The sequence below is a fragment of the Primulina eburnea genome, chromosome 18 (assembly GCF_022965805.1).
Source record: "Primulina eburnea isolate SZY01 chromosome 18, ASM2296580v1, whole genome shotgun sequence".
NCBI classification, from domain to species: Eukaryota; Viridiplantae; Streptophyta; class Magnoliopsida; order Lamiales; family Gesneriaceae; genus Primulina; species Primulina eburnea.
In genome coordinates, this window is record NC_133118.1 from 4,295,019 (window position 1) to 4,321,329 (window position 26,311).

The 26,311-nt window shown below is 40.6% G+C and overlaps 1 protein-coding gene across 1 annotated transcript; it reads right to left on the reverse strand.

Annotated features, from left to right (window-relative positions):
- Nucleotides 1–7,473: 7,473 nt before the first annotated feature.
- On the reverse strand, nucleotides 7,474–13,841 carry LOC140820155 (aldehyde oxidase GLOX-like). The gene is made up of 2 exons (XM_073180477.1): nucleotides 13,789–13,841; nucleotides 7,474–9,052 (listed from the first exon to the last, which is right to left on the reverse strand). Exons 1-2 carry the CDS (start codon nucleotides 13,839–13,841, stop codon nucleotides 7,474–7,476), a joined length of 1,632 nt encoding a protein of 543 aa, XP_073036578.1.
- Between the last annotated feature and the right edge of the window lie 12,470 nt (nucleotides 13,842–26,311).

Consider the following 26,311-nt stretch of genomic DNA (forward strand, 5'->3'; position numbering starts at 1 on the left):
GTTTTCCATTGTGTACAGGTTGGCCATTGAAACTTAAATACATAATTTTTCCAATAATTGTGGAGTATTTTCAAATTGTATAATTTCTTTCCATTTGCATAAACTATTTCAACTCCATTTCCAAATACAAGTATATTATGTGTTGATTTACTACTCATAATATACGTAATTAACGTTAATCAGATCATGGATCTCACATTTATATTACTTTAGTTTTGATAAATGACAAATAATCAAAATCCAACTAACTGTCTTATGTATATATAGGTTTCTAGACGTTTGACAACTCAAGCCGCTCAACATAATAAAAGAGTTCAAGTTGCAAAACATTGGAAGATCATTTCAAGAATCTGCTTCAAACCAAACTACTGAAATGATCAATGTTTAAGTGTTCAAGTCTAATCGGTCAGACTTCAGCGGATCAAGGTGGATGCTGCAACTCGAGCTGTTCTGTAAGGACCTCACATCGTATTATCGTAAATCAATTTTGATTCTCGATAATTCATGAAATTGTCATATTATTAAGTGCGTAAAGTATATAATTGACAATGAAAGTAAGAAAATATGTTGTGATAATGAAATATTGTAGTAGTAATTGATTTGTGTTTGAATGATGTGCTGAACCGCAATAGAGAAATGACACATGTTACGATTTTCAGCATAATTATCTGAGTATTAGTTCAAATGAAATGAAATAAATTTCATTAGAAATGTAATACATATTACTAAAACTTTCATGTTTTGAGTTTTGTCCAAATCCATTTGAAAATAAGGGCATAATCATCCTGAAGTGTATCGTGTGCATTGAAGTTTTTGCACTGACACATTTTGGGAGAATGATCATAGCTCTCGCGTCCAACATCCAAATTGAGAGGTTGGTGACAAATGAAAGCCAAGACATAGATCTACAATTTTCATGTTGAGCACGCGTGCTAATTCGAAACCTAAAATAGCGTTTTGGACAGAATACAGCGCATCTCCGTGTAGGAACCCGCACACCCCCATGCACGGCTATATAGAATGTGTTCCGGGCATAACTAGGCGCGCGGCTGCGCCACTTCTCACGCCCTTGTGCGCATGCCTTGGATGCACCACATTTAATGTTGATAAGCATAAGTTTTTCTATATGATTCTTTTCATTTCCTCTGAAGCTTCGAAGGGAAAAATTTTAGTTCATGTTTTATAGTTCGAATTTATCTCGAAACGTTGTCGAAACTCGAAACAAATTATATATTCGGAATCCTCGGGTTCAGAATGTTATTTTGAGATAATTTATTTTCGATGCAGAACTTTTATTTGCGATAGAATAACCTACGAGAAACTAACTTTCAAAGTCGGAATTGAATTATTTTATGATTTCAATTTTATATGAATTTTCAAGATTTCAAAACAATTTGAAACTTGGGATTTTGATTATAAATTATTGTATAATAATAAGTTATTAGGATTTATAATGCGATATAATTATCTTAATAACGTAAAGGTTAAAATGAATAGCGTAGAACGAATTGATACATTCTAATACGCTATTAGAGTTGAATTTAAATGAATCATTGATGAATATTTTGATTATGTAGATAGATTTTTTGTACTGAAATCCTGAAGCTACATTGAACTGGAAATGATGAATTGATGTATGTTGCGATCGAGTAACATAATACATGTATCTGTGTCATATGATATAGCTGAGTGATTTGACTGAAAATGTGTCTATATTTTTTTCACCTGTCTATTCAAACTATTTTGTACAAGATATTCTGCTGTTATTGAAGGATACAGTGATACAAGCTGGATAATTAATGTGAAAGACTCAAAATGTCTATTCAAACCATTTTGTACAAGATATTCTGCTGTTATTGAAGGATACAGTGATACAAGCTGGATAATTAATGTGAAAGACTCAAAATCTACAAGTGGATTTGTATTCATTTTGTGAGGTGCAACAATTGCGTGAAATTTTTTAAACAAACTGTAATAGTCATATCCACGATAGAATCCGAGTTTATAGCTCTTGAAAAATGTCCTGAAGAGGCTGAATGATTTCGTCAATTCTTAGAAGATGTTCCGAGATGGGAAAAACCTATGCCAACTGTATGTATACATTGTGATAGCCAATGCTATTAGAGGGGCACAGAACAATATGCATAATGATAAGTTTAGTTATATATGCCGTAGACACAATATCATTACACAACTATTCTCAATTGGAAATATATTTGTCACTACGTAAAGTCAAAGAATAATATAGTAGATCTGCTAACCAAAGGACTAAACAGGAAGTTAGTTGTGAAATCGTCAAGGGAGATTGGGTTTAAGCCTATAGAATAAATTAGTGTGAAGGAAAACTCAACCTACGGTTACTGGAGATCCCACGAACTAGGTTTGTTAGGATCGATTGGGTGAGTGAAAGTGTTTAGAAATGAGGGTTGAATAAATATTTTATGATATTCAAATATTTTCGATGGGGTGAATCAATTTAGTGATAAACTGAATTTGATAATCTTTTTGTCTTTATTTATCAGTTAACTTAAATTACAGAAATAAACTGAAAGACAGATTGAATACATGAGAAATAAAGAACACAAAGATTTATGGATCTTCGGAGACTTCAAATGATCCTACGTCACCCCTTCTATCTCAAGGATATGATTTTCACTAAAAGACTTTTATTAATTACAAAAGCTGCAATAACTCAATTCAGTTTGGTCTTAAACACTACCAAAATGAAACTCTTAGTATCTTTACAATTTTATCAGTACGCAACTGATATGTTTTTCTAACCACAACTGATCTAAAAAGATCGAATATAGTAACAATAAGTGCTTCTGCCAGTGCTCGAAATAACTTGAAAGCTATGAATATATCTGATCAAGCGTGAGCTTTTTGTAATTGTAGAATGATTTGCTTGTTCTTGTTCTTGCTAACTCGGTAACTGTCACTCTCTTTCTCAGCTGCTGATCTTCTCAGCTATTTATAGGCTTTGCTCCCAACGATAATATTAAATGCATTTATATGTCATATATCTGTTGATTTGTCCTGAGTAGACACGTCAATCATTTTTCTGACAATCGTACACTGTGGCATTCTGATATGTGGTTCTCCCAGTACAAGTTGCAGTCTGCTCTTGTACAAAATTGTCAGTTGTTGGCTACGCTCTTTAAATAATGACGTGTCAAGCTGATTTATCAGTTGACTCTATAGCCGATTCGATGAACTGACTGTGTAACTGATCAGTCTTAACTGATATTTCGGTTCGCTACACAGCTTCAGTTAGCTTTAATCAGTTCAGTTGCCTTCGATTGTTTAGCGCATTAATTATCAATTGGACAACTTCAGTTCAAGTCATTTCAGTTTAGTTACGTTTAGTTGAGTTGATCGGTTCTGTAATCTTCAAATGATCAATTTGTCAAACTTGCGAAATTCTGATTCCAACAATGTTCAATAGGACAACCTAATCACACTAATTTGGTGGATCACTGTGGAGGTTATCCATAGCTCATTCCTATTATGAAACAATGAATGTTGAGTATAATTATACAATTTTTAATGATTCTGATGATAAGCAATATAGAATCACCTAGGTGAGAAAGAAGTAGAACCACTTCAAAGGAATTGCAAGGCTCAATTCTATAACTTCTTGCAGAACCAAGAATATATTCATGGTCAAAACGAACACGATCATGAGAACTGCATAGTATCATGGAGAGTCCTGTGTGAAGTATATCTTAATTTACACAAACAGTTGTACAATTCAAAAGCATCATTTCTACTGTCAACTATTGAATTATTGTGTTTTTCCAAGAGAAGGTTCAAAGGGTAATACTTATATATCCTATGCAAGATTCAAGTGTTGAAATTTATCACAAAAAATCGTCGAAAACTTTTCAATTTCCATTTATGTGGTGGGTTGTTGAACTTTGGACTTTGGAGGATTATTGGGCCTTTTCCATTTGTAATAGAAATTGGATAAGCATCATATGGCTTTGATAAATGGATTATTAAGTATGAAAAAAGATTGTCTCACATAGTAAAATAATATAAGCATGAGTGAGCCTTATATTGAGTTACACTTTGTGAATATATAAGAATGATTGATCAAGAGGCTGGCTCTCTCTCCCGCCTGCGCAGGATGGTGGCCCGATTTCACTGGAAAAGGCTTGACCTGTGTCTAAGTGTACAAGAGAAACCTGAGTGTGTCGAAAGTCGGACCAATCAAAGCAAAATTTCCCACCAAAATTGACCTGGCTTTTGCTATTTTCCAGAATTTTTATTTCCGAAAATTCACTTCAGATCTTTCAGGATGTGTCCTTCCACCTGTCTGACTGTAGGTGCTCCATATGGCTGACTGTTGATGCTCCAGCTGAGCAACCTTTGGACTTTCGGATGGTCAGTCTATGTCTCTCCATATGGAACCCAAGTGTCTATATATGGAGGCAGTCTCGAGTCTTTCAGACATATCTCACACTCACCGAATGGGACAGACATTAAGGACATTGTACTTTACACATGCATCAGTTTTCTTTACTAGTTTCACATACTGTATTTTCTCACGACATCGTTCATTAGTTTCTATTCGGCATTCTATAGTTTTTAAAAGTTTACAATACTTTATTTCTCTTTCGAGAACTACAAAATTAAATAATTGAAATTCTCATACTCAAGGACTATAAAAGTAATATATTAGACAATCATGATTCTTTTAAAAACAAGATAATTGATGGCACCATCCCTATATCAGTCCATTGAAGAATAGGAATTTACATGTGCAAACACGTTTTATAACAGAGAAAATATATAAGCAGAATTTCGTTTGTATATGCTTGTCAATTTATCCTTGTTCCGTATCCAATATTTTGTCTTCGTCATCACCACGGTGAAACTCCGATATCCTACTTGGTTGGCATCCACAACACACCATTTTTTCAAATTCTTTCATCATCTTTAAATTTTCATAGATTTCAATAGATTTTAGCATCTATAAGAAAAAATCGTCAGCATATGAGCAAGAAAGAAAGAAAAAAACCTTTTCTAATTTCATCATTGCAGCTTCTCTTTCTTTTTGAAGTCTCGTCTCCCGCGACGTCATTTTTTGCATTATCTGTGAGACAGATCATCTGTCTATATTTACAATAATAAGTAATATTTTTTATAAGTAACCCATATATTGTAATATCCCAACCTCTTATCATGTCATAGTTTATGGTGTTTTTTTATGGTTCGGTGTTTGGAGATTATGGTGATTGAATATTCATGGTTTATTATTGTAATGGATATGTCATATGGGTTGATGGTTGAGATTATGTGGAATGATTATGTTTATTGGAATGGTTAAAATATGGTCATTATTTATGGTAATTATTTTGGTATTATGTTCATAGTTGGTGATGATTAAGGAAATGAATGGGTATAATAGAAAGTTGATCTTGAGTCAAATAGGAAATGGAAGTGCATGAACGGTATGAAAAATGTGATAGTAGTTGTGGTTTTTAACATAATGTTATGTATATTGATCCAATTGATGTGAGGCCACTTCCATTAGAAAGATAAGATATAAGGCTATAACTTTTATGTTTTAAGTTTTGTTCAAATCATTAGGGAAGACGAGCCAAAAGTGAGCAGAAGTGTGTCGTGTGTATCGTTGTTCCTGCACTGACACATGTTAGGAGATTGAGCATAACTTTTTGCTCAGACATTCAAATGACATGAGGCCAATTGAAGATGCAAGAAAACACATAAGACTACAACTTTCATGTTGACCACTTTTGCTAATTCGGAAGCTAAAAATGAGTTTTTTCGGCAGAATGTGACGAGCATATGCGCCAGAACTCGCGCATATGCGCCGGGTGCTGAAGTTTAGTGTTTGGGCAGAGCGGGGCGTGCATATGCGCCCAGCATCATGTATAAAAGAACACGTTTTTTATGGATTGGAAGGCTTATATACACATTTCTAGATATTTCTCCACACTTCTCTCTTTTTCCCTCATTCTCCATTGGTTCTAACTTATTTCTCTACAAGGTTTTCTCTCCTTCATTCTCCACTTCAAGCTCAAGGCTCATATTTGATTTCTTAGTGTCTCCAACCTTAGATTTCAAGCTTCAAGGTAAGAACTTATATTTTTTTGGAGTTGGAAGGGTTTGAGATATTGAGAGTTAAGTTAAATTGATTGATTCCTTGGATTAATGGTAATGATTTATGGTTATTATTGTGATTATTGTTGTAAGAATTATTCAAGATCACCTTAGCCATCTTTTTGTTGTTGGATTGTAAGTAGAAGCTCTTCGTGTGCTCACATGATACATATATGTATAAAATCCATGATATTGATGTCTAGCGCCTTTTATTGTTATGTTGTTGATGTATTTGTTGATATATATTATGATTAAAGGATTTTCATTGAATTCATTGACAAATGAGCTAGTGATTCATTGTTTCTATCAAGTGTTTGTTAAAATGTCTTAATGAAGTTTACTATTATAATAGCCAAGGAATGAAAGTAATTCATGCATGTTATTGGCCAATTTCATGATTATTAAGTATCTCTTACAGTTTTGATATTTATATCAAAGAGATACTTACCACATGTCACAGAACTGTCAATTCATTTCTTTTAATTCATGCTGTGAGATACCATTTATATTACCTTGATATTTATTATTAATTGAAGATGATATCGTTAAATTTTCATTGCTATTGTTATAGCCATGTTTCTAAGCCAAGCCCATGTATATGTACTTATTATGTATAATTTTCTACTTACTGAGTTTTTTCTCATTCCAGTTAATGTCATGTGGTGCAGGTGATAAAAAGGAATGAAATGGATTGTCCGAGGCTGAAGAAGTCATATGGCTAATGGAAGGGAAAAACTTTTGAATTGTATCACTTTTGTTGGGGTGTTGAACATTAATAGTTTGGGTACTTGGTATTTTGTATTAAATGAATTACATGTTGATGGTTCTTTTGAATATATGATGATAATATTTTGAAAGTTGTTATGATAGAAGTCTAAAATCTTTTTATGAAAATAGTATTTTATATTTTCCTTTTTTCTATTGTAATGCTTCCGCCTGCATATGTTATTTATTTAAATTAAATATCATGGGAATGAGTTGTTTCATATATATATATATATATTCAAATATACTATTTTTATTTGATCTAAAAAAATCAAAATAATATAATAAATATAGTATGATTTCGTTATAAATCTTTTTACAAATCCATCTCTAATCTTATTTCATTAATAAATCAATCCCATCTCTAAGGTTTTGACCAAATTTTATAGATTTAGTAAAAAATTAGAGAGAATCATCAATCCAATCTCTATGACCGAATACTAACACTAATATATTGAAGATGAAATTTAGTTTCAATATTGAATGTATTATCTAAATACATTGTACCATTTTAATAACAAATAAAAAAAATATATAAATGTTCAAAAAAAAAAAAAGATAAAGAATGGTATTTGGATATCACTTGATATGGATCCAAATTCCCTCACTCGGAATATCTCCATGAACAACGAATAGAAGATAATACCCTGTCGGAGCGAGATGACCCGAAACCGGCGTCGCGACCCGGATTCGGAACGTTGAGTTTCCCACTACTGTGACAACCTTACCACGAAGAACCAATAGTCTTTGACTCATTGAAAATGAATGTGTAGCAAATGATGGAGCCACCATAGTTGCCACAATCCGAGATCCATTCACTATTCCTCCAGGAATGGAAAATTGGATATCCAAAAGTTGCACGTATCCGATCTCCGAGTGCGAGTCCGGCGAAATGATTTTAGGACGTAAGTTAGCCGAATTCGAGTCCAAATATGAAGGAGAAAACGCTTCCAAAGATAGATCAGTCGGATATAATATGTTCCCGAATTTACTATACTTGTGAGGATTATTGCCACCGACAAGTACCCGACCATCACGTAACAATAGGGCGGATGAGTGATACATCCGAGGGGCGGTGCTCGGGTTTTGCATCTCGAATCTCGACCCGACTTGATTATCGGGCCTATAAATGACCGGGTTTAGAACCGGATCTCGACCCAATTCCCATCCAGCGGTACCCGAAGCCGCTCCGTTTATGATCAAGACATTACCATTGGGTAACAAAACAATATCCCCCATGACCCGACCCATTGGCATGGTCTCCATGACCCATCGAGGATTCGGGTCATTTATTTGGATCCTCCCACACGTGTTAAGCGCCCCGGTGAAAGTACCCTTTTTGGCATTGATATATGCTCCTTTTGGAGCGCCACCACACACCAAAACGTTAGCTGCAACATTGTTCGTCAATGGCAACAAGGCAGCAGAACCCGTGCTCGGATAGTTCCTCGGATCGCCGCCCGGAATCGTCGGGTAGCTTCTTACGACGACCCCTTTTATGTAATCAAATAGTATTGCTCGATTATTCGCAAAAATGAATAAGTTTCCGTCAACATTAAGGAAAACAAACGGGTACAAATTATTCTCAATCTTCGGATCATTCGTCTGTACGAGAAAAGGTAAAAAAAATGACGTCTCTGAAGGTTTCTTGGGGTAGAACTCATAGTTAAACTGCTTGCGGCCGCCAATGATGATCACCCTGCCGTCCGGCAAGATTTGATTCGTAGCATACCACCTTCTCTGCGCCAGCCCTTCCGAAATCTCGTCCCAGTCGCAAGAATGGTCGCTGCAGGGTCTATAAATCCTAACGACGTGATTGCCAGACCTGAACCCGCCAGTCTGGACAAGAGTCCCATCCGCCATGACTGCTCCCGACGAGCACCAAACATCGGTGAGGACCGTGAGGGGGCGGATGGAGTTGGTAGCCACGTCGTACTCAACCGAGTGTGCTGTGCAGTCCGGCCAAGACGCTGTGCCGTTCGAGTATTTGAGGCATTTTCCGCCGGGTAAGGTGATGTTGGAGGGGCCGAAATCGGTTCGGTCGTAGATGACGACTCGATCGGTGTAGAGGAGTTGCATGTGCATGGCGGATACACCGATGTTCGAAAGGAGCAAGTCCCATCTCCCGGCGGCGGCATAGGCGAGACTGTTCCGGTGGATCGACGGAGGAATGACGACGAAAAGGAGGAGCTGGAAGAGTACCGGAGTCGGGAATTTCATCAGTTTGTTTATCAAATATTTTGTGGGAAAATGGAGCTTTAAATAGTTGGGAGTGAAATGTGAACCGAGGTAGCATCACAAGCAAGAAAAATTAACGGCCTTGTGAAATTAGAAAAAAAAAAAAATAGGATTGTCTAATTTAATTTATGAAAAATTGCAATTTTAGATTTCAAAATATTTTTTGTTTTAGTTCTATAACTTGTCAAAATTTGATTTTCACACATTAACTTGATCCACTGAATTCATCAAATATAAATTATTTGGCACTTATTCAATCTTACATTTATATATGTTATATTATATTACATACATTAAAATAGACATAAACAAAATTAAAAGAAACGACAAAATTTTTCCTTCTCATTTTGAAGTATTGAGGGTCGTATTGCTTTATTTCTCCATTTTTTTATAACATTAGTTTTAATTTGAGTAATATGAGATTTATTCTTTCTACGTATGTCATGTATGATAGAATCGATGTCAATTAAATGATATTTAATTAATTTATTGGTTTCGGACAAAAAATGATCAAAACAAAAAATCCAAATTATTGTATGAAAACCAAATTTTAACAAATTACAAAATTAAAACGAAAAAAATGTCAATTTATGGAACTAAAATTATAATTTTCCCTTTAATTTATCTTGGAGGTGCATGCGCTTTCAAAATGGTAAAAGTGGACATTTGAATGGTTAATTTAATTTTTGAAAAAATTACATAAAATTAAACAACAAAATTTTTAAGTTTGTAACTTTAAAAAATTTAAAATATTATATTTTTGTCTACCGGGAAATTATATATTAAAGTTTTGTCCCGCTTGATTCTGGAATTCTGGTTATATATATCCTTTTAGAAAGAAAAATAAATAAATTCCAGATTTTCAACATACTTTGACTAAACCGATTTTAAGCGTAAAATATAATTGATTGTGAAGTATTACTTCAATATATTCCTGAAAAGAAAAGAAAATCTAAGAATCTGATTGATGAGATAAACCTTCCTAGTAGGTCTTTTGTTAAACGGTTTCACGAATCTTTATCTGTGAGACGGGTCAACACTACCGATATTCACAATAAAAAGTAATATTTTTAGCATAAAAAGTAATACTTTTTCATGGATGACTCAAATAAGAAATCTGTCTCACAAAATACGACTCGTGACACTATTTCACACAAGTTTTTGTCTTCCTGAGCCAAAACTTATATTTTTAGGAACAACAAATGCCCCAAGGAAATTTTGTCAATATGCCAAATTTGCCTATTTTTATGAGCTACGTTTGTTTCTTACTGTGTCTCGTTTCAAAATTTGTCATGAAGCCCAAATTCTACCATCTGCATTAGCTCAAGGAGTAGGTAAATTTTCACCGTTGTTCCAAGTCTTCATCACTACTATTTTAAAATTTCTCCTTCATTCATGCTCATGCACTTAAGGTTTTTGAGATTGCGGCACCCAAACCTTGGAAATATAATCATACAACATGTGACGTAATATGCATAAAATTTCTTTCAACTACATAATAATATAATGCACATACGAAAAAATAGTTAAATCAACACACTATTTACATCAGTGAATCAGAGAAAGTATAATCATTACTCAACACGTAAATTGAATGCGACAATAAACTATACTATCTCCATTTACTATCAACTACATGACTTCTTTGACTAGACGCACCTGGTCTTTTACCTATATCATATCATATCGCTAGTCCTGTAACATATTGTTGCGTGTTTTCTTAAATGCTCGCAAGCGCACGATGTCAAGTTTTAGTACTGATTAGAGTACAGATATCGATCCCACGAGGAGTGTGTAAAAAATGTATATCAGTTCTTATAATTAAAATTGTAGTGACCCGTTCCAGAATCACCTACTAATCAGAACTTAAGCATGCAAAATTAACATTAAAACTGAATCAGGTAAAACAGCGGAAAAACAGTAATACAACCCAATCGAATCTGTAAGTACAAAATACTTAAACAACCAGATCGAACTAAATTCCAAGAACAAATACCAATAACTACAAGTCAACCTCTGCCAGCTCCCTGTCCACTCCCTCCTGGACCGTCCAACCTGAGACCTGCCCCATCGAATAGGGTGTCCAAAACAGAGATAAACCGAGGACGTGAGCATAAAACGCTCAGCACCGAAAGCATGAGTATACAAGACTATGACATGCATGTATGCAAAATGTACTGGATACCAGGATCTGGGTATATCGAAATACTGCTCAGGTAAATGACGTCAAGGTATGTAGCACTCTGCGCCGTCGCACCAGGAGGTGGCTCCCATACCAAAATAAACCTGTGGATATACCGGTGACCTGACCACCGTCGGCCAACGGGGTCCAACCATCCACAACAAACGAGGGCTGAGCACCCTCTCAACAGGCTATCTCAAAGATAATCAGGCTCAACATGATTATGCAAATGCCGCATAATAAACCATGCATCATATGACAGATAATAATGCAACATATAAACATGCAACACATAGTAAAGCATACTCAATCCTGCTATCTCGGATAGTACTTTCGTACCTCAAACCAGTAGATCCTAGCAATCAGCCCTAGAATCAAGCCTGCGTCCGTAGTCAGCCCACTGATGCCGCTAGCTCCCAACTAGAGCACAGCTCCGCTACAAAACCAGTAGCTCCCCGCTAGTGCCTAAACCTCGGGAAAAGGCTAGAAACCCATCAGAAACGACTAAAACGCTCTGGAACACTCGGAATTGGCGAGTAAAAAGTGAAGCCTCGCGCCTCTATTTATAGACAACGATCGGACGATCCGATCCTCTTCGGACGATCCGATCCACTTCGGACGATTCGAACCCTGTACCCTTCGGACCTTCCGAACCCTTATCGGACGATCCGAACCCTGCATGTCTTCCACGTGTCCAGACACCTGTCTTCGGACGATCCGAACCCTGATCGGACGATCCGAACTCTGCATGTCTTCCACGTGTCCAGCCACCTGTCTTCGGACGATCCGAACCCTCTTCGGACGATCCGAACCCTATTCGGACGATCCGAACCCGGTTCGGTCCTTCCGATCCCACCGAAATATAATTAATCCAATAATTAACTCAAATTAGGCATCGGGATACTACAAAAATAGTCTCATTTTTATTTAGAATAATCAATTAAAAAATTGGTTTGTTTGAACGAATTATTTGAAAACAATGAATTAATTAAATCACAGAATTGAGAAATAATAATGAGAGAAAATATCTAGAGAAATGATTTCACAAAGTTTCCACGATAATTATTCCAAGTTGACTTTATATTCATGAATTCCAATTATTTAATGGCCAAGAACACTTAAATTATTTTATTCCCCCTTTCCCAAGTGACGAATAACTGTATCAATCAAACTTCGATTCACTTATTCCTAATAAAATCTAAGTTTGATTGGTAAATGCAAACGATGTTCTTACCTAAGCCTCGCTAAAGTTATACGCATTCCGAACGTTATACGCATTCAACGATGTGTCTCTATTGATCTATAATCCTAGTCCCTCTCCCGAGTTATAAGATTAATCAAACAACAAACAATTTATGGCCAGTAAATTGCAGTGAAATAAATACAGAGAACACAATTAAACAAGAGCGGAATTCAATCAAATAAACCACTGTGTCAAATCACCGTATCCACAAAGTTACGTCATTCTCTAGACTAGAAAATTAGTTCATGACGAATTCTAAATAAAAGCAACACATGTTTGAATATTTAGACATCAACACAATAGAAAATAAAGATGAAGGAATCAGATAACAAATCGGAGATGCCGTCTCTGTCCCCAGATCCGTCGTTCTTCGTATTTGTTCTTGTTTCCTCGTGTCTTTTTCTCCCTGGACGGCTGAATCTCTCGTGGAATTCTTTCTCAAATGACGGTCCCTTCTTTCTGACCTAGCTCGCGAATTTTATAAGATTATGGACGCTCGGTGTGCGCGGTGGCACGAGATCACGCGCGGTTGCGCGTGCGCTGCTGCTCATCTGGCCCGTGCATGTGTGCGCGCAGGTCGCGCATGAAGCCGTGCGGCCGCGCCTAGGCATCTAGTTCATTCGCTTGTATGGGTGCGCGCGCGCCTGCACGTGATTTGGCACGCCCGCTCGCCTCTCGGGTTTTCTGCTGCTTCAGTGTGCGCGCGGCTGCACGTGATGTGGCGCGGCCGCGCGCGCACCACTGTCATAAACCTTGCATATCATGCGCGCGGCTGCGTGTGATCTCGCGCTGCTGCGCGCGAGGTTCTGTCCGATAATGGTTGGTTGTGCACTTGTTTTCTTGGCTCACTTGGCTTCGTGTCCTCTTTTTTTCCATTCCTGAAAAGACAATCAAAATAAACCAAAAACGCATAATTCTGCTCGAAACAAGCATAATTCAAAATGAAATTTAATATAAATTAAGTGCAAATCTTGCACTTATCACATATCCAGAAGAAACACCTCCGAAGGATAGTATGCACAACAAACATCATCGTAATATATAACAGTTATATTAATAACAACATAAGATGTAAGTGAAATCATAACATGAATACTATCTGACTCATTCATATTATCCAAACACTCCATTAACTATATCTGAACAACGACTGATATCACAAACAACAATATCAACAAACGTCGCTCCGCTACTACTGCAAAAAACAACAATAAGTCTTTCTCCTAATACTGTGACAAATAACATCAATAATACATATGATACCCTCATAAGAATCCGGGTCATCATTAACTCGAATTATTACTATATTTCGGGTACTTTCCGAAAGACCCGGGCACTTCTCCTCTTCCCGGGTGATTATCAAATAGCCCGGGCCCTCAACATGTGCCCGGGTACCTTACCACCCGGGACACCTCGAGAATTGCACCACACTCGAGTGTGAATAATACAGGCCGTCTAATCTGTGAGAACCACTTTTGCTTGGAGTGTCCTAAAAGCCATCAGAAGTTACAGTATGGGCAACCGACTTGACATACTTAGTAGGTGTCACTGGAATCGAGGTACTTACCTCATTTTCTACTATAAATAGCAGGAATACTTCTCATTTAATGATTCTGAAATCTTTGAGCTCTCAAGCACTTACATATTTTCTCTCAAATATTGCTTGTGTTCATCTGAAAACCTACTGACTTTAGCATCGGAGTGGCTACGCCGGATATCCCTTCGGCGCCCATTCACGAGTTCATTCCATTTTTTGCAGGTGCTATCGCAGCCACTAATTTCACTCAAATTCCCAAACACTAAAAATTATTAATTTGATCTGTTGGAGCTCCCGACCCAGCTCATTCATTTCACCCGGATCACATCATTGGCGCCGTCTGTGGGAAAGTGAGATTAAGACGTGGATATGGCTCATACAAGAAATTACAAACCAGGATAATTCTCGGGTCCCTGGAGATGGTGGACAGACTTCAGGACAAGGTGGTGTTCATAACATCAGACCAAATCTTATTACTATGTCCCCAGAAGAGCTGGCCAGAGTTATATCCCAGGCAGTGAAACAAGCCATGGCCCGGAAAGAGGCTTCTCATCATGTTACACCACCTAGGGACAGACAGGAGAATGAGCAAGAGCAGGAGCAGGAGTTGAGGGAGGAGGAGGAGAGGAGAAGACGAGGAATCTAGTGCCGGGTCCAAATCCCCAACTGTGGCGGAAGAGCTGTTGGAGTTGAGGCAGAAGATGAAGGTATTGGAAGGGCAGTTGGAGAGCCGGAGTACTTCCCAGGCAGTCACCAAAGGATGCCCGTTTGCTGCGATAATTGTCCGAGAACCTCTTCTCGGGAATTTCAAATATGCCAAAATAAAGGATTACGATTGCAATGGAGACCCTGAGGAACACTTGGCCAGATTTGAAAATATGGCCATGTTTCAATGTTACACTGATCGAATAAAGTGTAAGGTGTTCCTGACAACATTGGTAGATTCGGCCCAGAGATGGTTCGAGGGATTAGCTCCTCAAAGCATACATTCCTTCAAAGACTTTTAGAAGGTGTTCTCACACCATTTCAGCCATAGCAAAAAATACAAGAAGACTGTTTTTAGTCTTTTTGAGGTCAAGCAGAGCCCGGAGGAGAGTTTAAGGGCTTACATCAGAAGATTTAATATAGTGGTTCTGCATGTCCCTACTTGTGCCACTGGAACAAAAACGATTGCATTCACCCAAGGTCTGAGGGGGGGTGAAATTTTCAAATCATTAACCAAGAAGGTGCCTGAGGACTTCGAGGACTTATTGTCCCGGGAAGAGAAATATATCAATATGGAAGAAGTTCAGAAGCAGAAGAGGGAGGCTGTAAAGAATGAGATAGGGGACCGGGTGTCTAAGCCCGAGGAGAAAGGGCAGAGGAGGGGTAATCCAGGGCACTTTTCTCACCATGTGCCTCAAAAGATTGCTCAGGAGAGGGAGGTCCAAGAATGCAGTAGAGACCTGGCCTCTGTAATAGCCGAGCCCGGTGTACGGTACGATTTAAGTTTCGTATGTTATTTGGGTTATGTGATTAGATGTTTAGAGTTGTGTTTTGGACCATAGTATTATTGGTTATTGTTTTATTGAGGTGTTAGCTGGTGTTGATTGTTCGTTTCAGTGTTTCGGATCGATTTTAGTTGATTTAGTACTGTTCATTGCCGTGGCTTGAGTGCACCCGCGCTCTTAGAGGAGTGCCCCCGCGGTGTACTATTCATCATTTTGGATTTGGAAGGCCGTGGCATCACCGCACCCGCGGCAGTGCAAGGACCGCACCCGCGGTATTAGCAGCACCGCACCCGCGGTCATCGTGCATGGAATTTATTTGTTGTGCCGTGAGCTTAGCGCACCCGCGGTGCTTGTGGCAGCGCACCCGCGGTATAAGTATGGGCGAGATATTTAGTTGCTTTTTGGGAGTGGTTGGCCATACTTTCCCTTATCTTTTCCCTTCCAACTCGTTTTCATCTCCATTTGCAAGGGTTTTCATCCATTTCTTTTGTTTCCTACCTTTGATTCTTGGATCTAGTTCGATTTTCGACTTGAGATCGAGGTTCTCCGTGGTATAAGGAAGCTAAGGTAAGCTTTTGGTGTGATTCTTTTAAGGTTTTGGGTAAGAGTTGACTTGGGTTGTTGTTCTTGTTGGATTTATGGATTAATTAACTTGTAATCTTGGATATTGAGTTGATGTTGGTGTTATTTATGGATTATTGTTGTAGGTGGTGAACCAAGAGCTAAGTTTGAGGTGTTCTATTGGGTTGTAAGTGGAATTTCATCCCTTGTGCTCACATGATGTTATATGTATTGTGTTTCAAAGGTTTTGATGTGTTATTCCCTTCAATTGATTCATTGTTATGTATTAATTCCATTGCTATGCATATTGGAGGCTTTTATGTCTCATTATTGTTCAAAAGGGAATACAAGAGAAAAGATAGAGTTTCAAAGTGATTGTTAAAGCCAAGAAAGAGTTTAAATGTTTCTATTGGATTGATAAATACATAGCCAGAGAATTGCATGCAATTAGTTGATCAACGACCATAGGCTTATATCCCTCAGAGTTATCGATTTATATCGATTTGGGATATGAGCACCCCAGAGCAGAGTTACTATTGATATCAATCCAACTAGAGTAAAGAGAAATACCATCTTATTGCTATGCTATTGCTACAGTTATTACTACAGTATTCATGTTTCAGAGTTGATGGTATTTATGATTTCAAAGTCATGTTTTACAGAGTATACTATGTATCATTGCTATGTAAGAGTTCCACTTGCTGAGATTTATTCTCATTTCAGTTATTTCATGTGATGCAGATCAGAGTGGTGGCCCTGGACGTTGACTGTGGACAGGGGGTCATATGCATACACCGTTGGGAGGAAGATTTTGGCATGATCATAGGAATGATGTTTTGTATTTTGTTATGTCATTTAAATGATCATGTACTTATTTCGTTGTAAAAACGTTTAAAAAAATGTATTTTGAAACTCCTTCCATATTTTTAAGAAAAATTTTAATTTCCGCTGTGTATTTTATTTAAAGAGGTCAGAGGTGTCACATTTAGTGGTATCAGAGCGGTGTTCTTCGGACCAATGCATATGACTTCGTCTACTTTCAACTGTCCGGGTATGTTTTCTTGCATCTATCCGTTGTTATATATTGATATGTCTTTTGTGAGCACATTGTAAAGTAGAGGATGCCACCTAAGAGGAAGGCAGTAGAGGGTGAGGGTAGTTCTTCCTCGAGAGTTGTCGACGAGTTCGGCAAGTTACTGATAGAGCAGGCCAAGGTCCATAGTGAGCAGATTCAGCAGTTGCTCCGATTGCAAGGAGCAGGTCAGGGCAGAGGTCAGGGTAGAGGGAAAGTTGCACAGGCTGTTGGCACTGATGCCGTCTTTTCTGCTTTTAAGAGGATGGATCCACCAGAGTTTTCAGGGAGCACCGATCCTTTAGTTGCAGTTGAGTGGGTCAAGGCTTTAGAGGCGATCTTCGATCATCTCCACTACGAGGACAGAGACCGTATCAGTTGTGTTGTTTTCATGTTGGTTAAAGCTGCTCGCATCTGGTGGAATGCGACCAGAGTTGGAGTTGATGTCTCGACACTGAAGTGGACAGAGTTTACAGAGTTTTTCTATGACAAGTATTTCCCCGACGCACTTCGAGCGAGGAAGGTTACGGAGTTCTTGGAGCTTCGGCAAGGGAGCATGGATGTTGGTCAGTATATTCTAAAGTTTGAGGAGGGTTGCTTGTTTGCTCCGTACATTGCATCCAATGACAGAGATAAAGGCGCTCATTTCATTCGAGGCCTTAGAGCTGAGATTCGTAGAGATATCAACATGTCCAAGGCTGTGACTTTCAAGGAAATCGTGTCCAAGGCTTTGTTGGTCGAGCAGGACGAGAAGGACATTGCCCGGGAGAGGCAAGCGAGACATCAGGCTAGTGCTCAGAGGAGCCAGAGTTCGAGTCAGCAAGGTGGAGATCGATTCAAAGGGAAAGACAAGATGGATCTGAGTCCTAGACCACCGACAGTCCCATCTGATCCTGAGAAGCCATTGTGTCCCAAGTGCGGCAGACATCATTGGGGAGAGTGCAGATATGGCACTCATACTTGTTATCGTTGTGGCACGGCAGGCCACGTTGCCAGAGATTGTCCTCAGGGAGCTAGTCAAGAGAGAGTGCAGGGTCGTATATTTTCGATGACCAAGGAAGATGATGGCGATAGGGGAGGTATGCTCGCCAGTGCAGGTACTTCGCTGGTCCTTCCTTTTACTTCTTGTTTTGAGGCTGAGAGATTGCTGTGTAGAGGTTGTGTTGGGTTTTTGGCTTTTGTTGTTGATGTGGATAGTATGGTTAAGTTGAATATTGGTGATATTGATGTGGTGATAGAGTTTGTTGATGTGTTTGAGCTTGATGTGCCGGGTTTGCCTCCGGACAGAGATAGGGAGTTTGTGATTGCTTTGATGGTCCCTGGAATCATTGCTCGTTTATCAGCGTTGGTTATTAGGTCTACAATGTCGGACAGGATCCGTAGATAGCAGACTGTCGTGGTTCAGTTGATAGAGATGAGAGCTAGAGCAGAGGAGAGAGTTACCTTAGAGTTTAGAGTGTATGGTGATGGTTTGGTGACCCTTAGAGGTTGTATTTGTGTTCCTTCAGAGTTTTGGAAGAGTTTGCATAGAGCTATGGGTTCGCGGTTAGCATCTAGTACAGCTTATCACCCTCAGAGCGACGGTCAATCAGAGAGAGTCATTCAGATTCTAGAGGATATGCTCAGAGCTTGTACTATCGATTATCCAGGTAGCTGGGATTCTATGTTGCCTTTGACAGAGTTCACAATGTGTTTCATGTTTCGATGCTCAGTAGAGTATATTGCGAATCTTTCCCATGTTCTTCGCCACGAGCCATTGGACTTGACGCCGAATTTGGCATACCAAGAGATTCCGAGTATCTATATTCCCATGTTCTTCGCCACAAGCTCAATTGGTACCAAGATTGTGCCAAGTATCTATATATCCATATGATCTTGGGTTCGATCCTGGGGAGGCACAAACTTAAGTTCATGGGCTTAAGAGTTCTATGAGTAACCCATACGACGCTTATGGAAAGCCCGTGAGTGACACCACAGAGTGGGCAAGCCCACTGGGCCTACGGGCCAAGTCACAAGATCGGGATAGCCTTGGGTCGATTGGGGCAGTGGGCCGTATGGGCGGTCCACTGGGCCTGTAATGGGTCGTTACAGCCTCGGATTATCAACTATCCCGGACAGAGAAGAGAGGATTTTGCACTCTCCACAAAGTGTGTTATCATAACACCGAGGACTGCAAAACATTGAAGGGAGACTATATCTTACCTTCCGCCTCGAGACCCATTCATGCCAACAGGAGACCGAGATTTTCACCTTGGACATCTCGGCAGCCAGGATCCAGTGCTCGAGGAGGAGGTGTAAGGAGTAGTCCGAAGATTGAGCCTGGAAGAAGAATAGAGCCCGAGCCCGAGCCCGAGCCCGAGAGAAAGAAGAATTCGCCCCCGTCTATGGGATTAATTAAAATGATATCAGGAGGCTCCACTGATGGAGACTCCAATCGGGCGAGGAAATCAATAAGTAGAAGGGATTGTATGGAGGTAGAGGGGAAGAGGAGGAACGAGGCGATCATCAGTTTTGGCTCGGAGGATTTGAAGGGGGTGAATCTACCCCCACAATGACGCCCTAGTTATCCAAGTCCAGGTGGCAATTTATGACATTTTGAGGGTCTTCATGGACTCAGGCAACTCTGTAAATTTAATCTTTAAAGATACCTTTGTGCAGATGGATTTGCAGGGTTACCATTTGGAAGCTGTGGAAACTGCCCTCTTTGGCTTTGCTGGCCATGTGGTTTATCCGGAAGGGGATATTGTCTTGCCACTAACTCTAGGCTCCCAAGATCTCAAAAAGACGATGATGACTTATTTCACTGTGGTGGACTCCCCATCATCATATAACATCATTCTTGGGAGGCCGGCTATGAATGAGCTGAGGGCCGGCCACATTCGGGAAATTCAATTTCCTACATGGCTCTCGAATGTGGTGTTAGTGCCTAAATCCACCGAGAAATGGAGGATGTGAGTGGACTTCCGTGATCTCAACAAAGCTTGTCCCAAGGATCATTATCCCCTGCCGAGGATCGATCAACTGGTGGATTCCACCTCAGGCTTCGAACTGCTAAGTTTCATGGACGCATACCGGAGATATCATCAAATCCCTATGGCCAAGAATGATCAAGATAAAGCCAGCTTCATCACCTCGAGAGGTACATTCTGTTATATTGTAATGCCTTTCGGGTTGAAGAATGCAGGGACTACTTACCAGCGTCTAATGAACAGAGTCTTCGAGAAACAACTGGACCGGAATGTGGAAGTTTATGTGGATGATATTCTGGGCAAGTCTAAAGAGGTTGCGGACTTTATTGCTGATTTAGAAGAAACTTTTGGCACTCTTAATGAACTATGGAATCAAGCTCAATACTGTCAAATGTATCTTTGGAGTGAAGAGTGGCAAGTTCTTGGGTTTCATAGTGACAGACTGGGGGATTGAGGTGAATCATGAGAAAATCAAATCTGTGTTGTGCATGCCGTCTACCCGATCTGTCAAAGAAGTACAGAAGCTAACCAGGAGGATTGCTTCCCTTTCTCGATTTATTTCTCGGTCAGCACACATGAGTTACCTTTTTTTTCAAGTCTTAAGGAAGGACCAGCAATTCGGATGGGATGAGAAGTGTGAATAGGCCTTCCAGGACTTGAAAATTCATCTTGCTGAGCTTCCTCTATTGGTAAAGCCGGAGCTCGGGAAAAAAATATTTGTTTATCTATCTACTATGGAGTATGCTGTCAGCTCAGTCCTGATAAAAGAAGAAGGCTCCGACCAAAAGCCTGTCTACTATGTCAGCCATGTTCTAAGAGGCCCCGAGCTTCGATACAGTTAAGTAGAGAAGATTACTTTGGCCTTAATCGTGACCGCTCGGAAGCTGCGACCTTATTTTCTGTCGCATCAAATTATTGTTCTCACTAATAGTCCTCTCGGGAGGATTATGACTCACTCAGCAGTGTACGGGCGGATGATCAAGTGGACAGTAGAATTGGGTGAGTACGACATTGAGTACAAGCCCCGGGTTTGCCATCAAAGCACAAGCCTTGTCAGATTTTTTTATCAGAGATGGTTTAGCCCAATGAAGAGAAAGTGTGGAGAATTTTTGTCGATGGGGCATCTAGCCTTGCTGGGTGCGGAGTAGGGGTTGTGATAATATCTTTACCGGGAGAAAAAATTAAATTGGCCCTAAGGATTGATTCCCAGGTAACCAATAATGAGGCCGAGTATGAATCCGTCCTTGCTGGTATCCGAGCTGCCCGGGAGGTTGGAGCATCACGAATTATTCTATACTCTGATTCACAGCTAATCATTCAACAGATAAAGGGCGTGTATGAAGCTAAGGAGGACATGATGCTAAAATATTTACAGCTCATTCAAGCCCAAGCGGAAATCTTTGTGGATTGGAGTATTGAAAAAATACCACGTCAAGAGAATGGAGAGGCAGATGCTTTGACAAAAATGGCTACTTCTTTGTCAGAAGTCAGCACCCGGAAAGTCTTGCATGTTTCTTGGTTATTCCTTTCCACCGAAGAAGAAATATTACCAGCGCCCAAGGACTCCTGGATGACACCACTAATCAAATTCATCATTGGTAATGAATTATCTGAGGACAAAGTCCGAGCCCAGAAGATTAAGAGACAAGATCCCAGGTTCTCTTAAATAAAATATTGTACAGGAGATCAATCTAGGGGACTCTATTAAAATGCTTGGCTGAGAGAGAAGTGGAGTATGTCCTCCGAGAAATTCATGAAGGGTGTTGTGCGGAGCACCATGGAGGAATATCTTTAGCCCGGAAGACAATGCTTGCCGGGTTCTGGTGGCCAACTCTTAGCCAAGATTCCGCTCGAGTGGTCTAGTATTGTGAGGGCTGTCAATATCATTCAAATTTTCAACATAGCTCGGCCACTCTCATGAAGCCTATTTGGGCATCTTGTCTATTTGATCAGTGGGGCATTGACATTGTGGGTCCCTTCCCAATTACTCGGGCTCAGAAGAAATTCTTGCTAGTAGCTTTTAATTATTTTTCCAAATGAGTAGAAGCTGAGCCCTTGGCTAAGATCACTGAGCAGGAAGTTTTTAAATTTCTGTGGAAGAACATTGTGTGTCGGTTTGGAGTGCCCAGAAGACTGATCTCAGATAATGGAAGATAGTTTCAGGGCAAAGAAATTACGTCCTGGTGCCGGGAAATGAAAATTACTCAGTCTTTCACCTCTGTTGTCTACCCACAGGCTAATGGCCAAACAGAAGTCGTAAATAGAATCATTGTACAAGCATTAAAAACCAGGCTGCAAGGAAAAGGAAAGGACTGGGTGGAAGAATTTCCCAATGTTCTCTGGGCGTACAGAACCACTCCCCGGGCACGTACTCAAGAAACTCCTTTCAACTTGGTATATGGTTCTGAAGCAGTCCTTCCCGTTGAGATCGGACAAACTTCTTCCCGAGTAGAATCTTACCCGGATGACAATGATCAAATCCGGGCCATGGAATTGGACGCATTCATACGAATGGAATCATACCGTAGCCGGGTTATGAAATCATATAACAAGAAGGTCCGGATCTGAGACTTCGAAGTAGGAGATCTAGTAATGAAGAAAGTCAACCCTGCTGGGGGATGTTGGGAAGCTGGAAGCTCGGTGGGAAGGACCTTATAAAATCACCCGGAGAGTGGGCTCGAGATCCTTTTATTTAGAAGATGCTCAAGGACATTCTCTTAAAATGCCTTGGAATATATTTAATTTTAGAAGTATTATGCTTAACAGATGTAATTATTTGATCGAAGGTATAATGAAAGATCTGTTTTCTCAAAAGAAAAGTGTTATGAATGTTTCTTATATCTTAACCGGGAGGTGCAAAGCCTCTATTATTTAAAAATCCTAAGGCACTAGACCCTGGCTCGAGGAAGCACACCTCGACCATTCCCATGTCCCGGGACATGCTCCTCGGCCCAAGGCTTCGTACATTGGTTCTTAAAAAGTCCAGGGCACTACACCCTGGCTCGAGGAAACACACCTCGACCATTCCCAAGTCCCGGGACATGCTCCTTGGCCCAAGGCTCCGTACCTTGGTTCTTAAAAAGCCAGGGCACTACACCCCATCTCGGGAAACCACACCTCGATCATTCCCAAGTCCCGGCACATGCTCCCCGGCCCAAGGCTCCGTACCTTGTTCTTAAAAAGCCTAGGGCACTATGCCTTGGCTCGGGGAACCACGCCTCGACCATTCCCAAGTCCCGGGACATGCTCCCCGGCCCAGGATTAACACACCCTAGTTATTCTTAACTTGGTAGGATTTACACTTTGGACATTCATTTTGAAAACATGGTTCGTTATCTCGATTGTCTATAAGAAATCCCGGTTAGTTCTCAAATCCCAGAGCCAGAAGCAATTGTGTTACCCGGGTATTTGAAGATTAATCAAGACTATTGAAAAAAAGGATTTTTTCATTAATAAAAGCCCGGAGGCTGAAGATTACAAAAGAAAGAAAAATTATGAAAAATACAATCCTATTTTATGGGATAGGCTGTTCCTCGGTTTCCACAGGGAGTTTGCCCAGTCTCTTTCCCCTCTGCATCATCCTTGGGAAGGGATCAATGGCCTTATCAAAGTCCGGGAAGCCCTCCTTACCTGCTGGGATTAGGCCCTCTTCCTCGAACTGCTTCTGGCATTTTTTGAAGCCGACTTTGAAGTAGTTGTAAGACTTGTCTTCAACAGCCGCTTGAAATTCCGAGGATTGGAGGAAGACGGTCCGCCATTCCTCTTGGGTCAGCTGCAAGAGCCCAAGCTTATCCTCAGCAATATCAGCCCGATGTTGCTGTATGCTGGCTTCATACTAGAGATAGCAAACTCGGGATTCCAGGAACGTAATATGCCTCTGAGAGGCCTCCTCCCAGGCCAGGACTTCATCTCGGGAAAGCTGAGTTGAGGCCAATTGTTGATTGGCCATTTCCAGGGAAGCTTGGAGACCAGGTGGTCTTCTCTTCATGAAGTTTCTGAGCCCGAGCAATCTCTCCTCGAAGGTGGTCATGAATTTCTTGAGCCACCCGGGCTTGTTGACCTTTTTTCGTGGCCACTGCCGCCACCTCTTCAAAATTCGAGATTATCATCTGGGTAGCCTGTACAAAAGAGAGTTAAAAAAAGATGAAGAAACAGATTAAGGATAGAACTTACAGACAGAAGCCGGTTTGATCCATCCAAGAATCTAACGCTGGCAGGAGCGCTTTTCAAAAATGCTTCCTCAGCAGGGCAGAGTATTTGCTTAAGGCGCCTAACATCGGTGGCCTAGTAGGCTGATCAGTTTGAGGGAGCTCTTGGCTAGGAGCACCCGAGGATTGCTGGAGAAGGGGAGGTGATCGAACGGACCGAGAGGTGCCCTGGCCACCCGTGGGGAAATCCTCCAGAATGATTGGCTCGGGGTCCGTGATAGCTTTCCGCTTCCTCTATCTGAGAGGAATGAGATCTTCAACGTCCTCTGTGGTCTCAGCCATTACCCGGAAGTCGAGCCCTTCTTGATCCCGAGGAGCGTTATCCCGAGTATCTTCAGCCCTCGAGGCTGCCTCCTCCTCGGCCTGCCTCCTTTCTTCTTCAGCAGCTGCTTGGCGAGCTGCCAATTTCTTCGCTTGGGCCGCCTTCTCGGGTGCCCGCTTCTTGTCAAATGCCGCCTGGATCTTGGATTTATCTGCATATAGAAGTGACAGAATTATGAGAAATTAAACAAACAAATTAAGAGAATAAAAGACATAAGAGAAGAAAATTATCGGGTTGAGAGCTCGAGCCCTCCACCTCGTCAATCACCCGGTCCAAGGAGTCCTCAGCCTGGGAACTCAACCCTTAGGCAACTAAATTCTCCTGAGAGATAAGGATGGAAGAAGAGTATTTACGCCCCTGCAGTCAATGTTTGGCTTACCAGGAAGGGCTCTTCAAATTTGTAAGTTTTGGGAAGGGCATGTTGTGAAGGTAAAGAGGGGAGGAAGCCGGTAAGACAGGGGAGAGGAGTCAGAGTTGAATAAAGAAGAATCTTCTTTTCCATCCATTCTGAGATAAAGGGATGTCATCAAGGAATCGGGCATTCAGCCGGGCAGTCAGGGAAAATGCATTATCACCGAGCCGGCAAGAGAAGAAGTAATGAAGGATGAGGGGGTGATGGCAAGATTGTTCATTTTAAAAAGGATATAGGTCGAAGCCATAATCTTGAAAGAATTGGGATGATGCTGGTTGATGGGTACACCAAATAATTGGGCGACCTCAGTATAGAAAGAATGGATGGGGGAACCGGAGACCATTTCTAACTTGATCCTAGAAAAAGGTAGTGTAGTCGGGGCGGTGGATGGTCTGCCCGGTCAGAGGGACTGGGAATCAAAATGGAAAATTTTGAAGAAATACTGCCCGAGACCCGAAGTTCCTCATCTGCCACCGAGCGCAGGGTGCTGCTCATGGAGGAGAACCAGGGAACTCCCGAGGTCTCGGTTGGAGGAGGGCTCTGAGCCTGGGCTTTGCCTTTGCCCTTTCTCTTTTCAACAGCTTGGGAGTGGATAGAAGTAGAAGGTTTTGAAGAAATTGGTTTGGTTTGGTGGGCTGAAGGTTTTTTAAGAGGATGGGTGATAGAACGACGAGGGGGAGATGGAAGGTAATCAGAGAGCATCGCGGTGGACTCATCACTGAGAGAGCCTCGCGTATTCGCTCCAGAGGTCGAAGAAGTTGAATTAGACATAGTTTGAAGGAGAAAAATTTACAATTTTTTTTTGGGGGGGGGGGGGGTGGAGACGGAGTTGAGTATTTTACGCGGAGGAGTTACGAGAAATTTTTTTACAAGGGCTTCGCCTTGAGTTTGAATTTGAAGGCGATTTTTGAAAAATATGAGGGTTACTATATATAAGGGGAAGGAATCAATCTCCATCGTTGATCTAAAACAGATTGGACAATCAGGATGAATCTAAGAAATTGTACCGGGCATATGAAAAGACGTGCACAAGTATCGAGGAGACAGACTCATTATTACCTCGGAATATGAAACGATTTTTCGGCGGCTTAAATGCTAAAGTATGTGTCATAATGACACCCCTTGGACCGTCCGAGAATACTAAACGACAAATATCTAGAGCCCAGGCGATGTGAGTACCCGG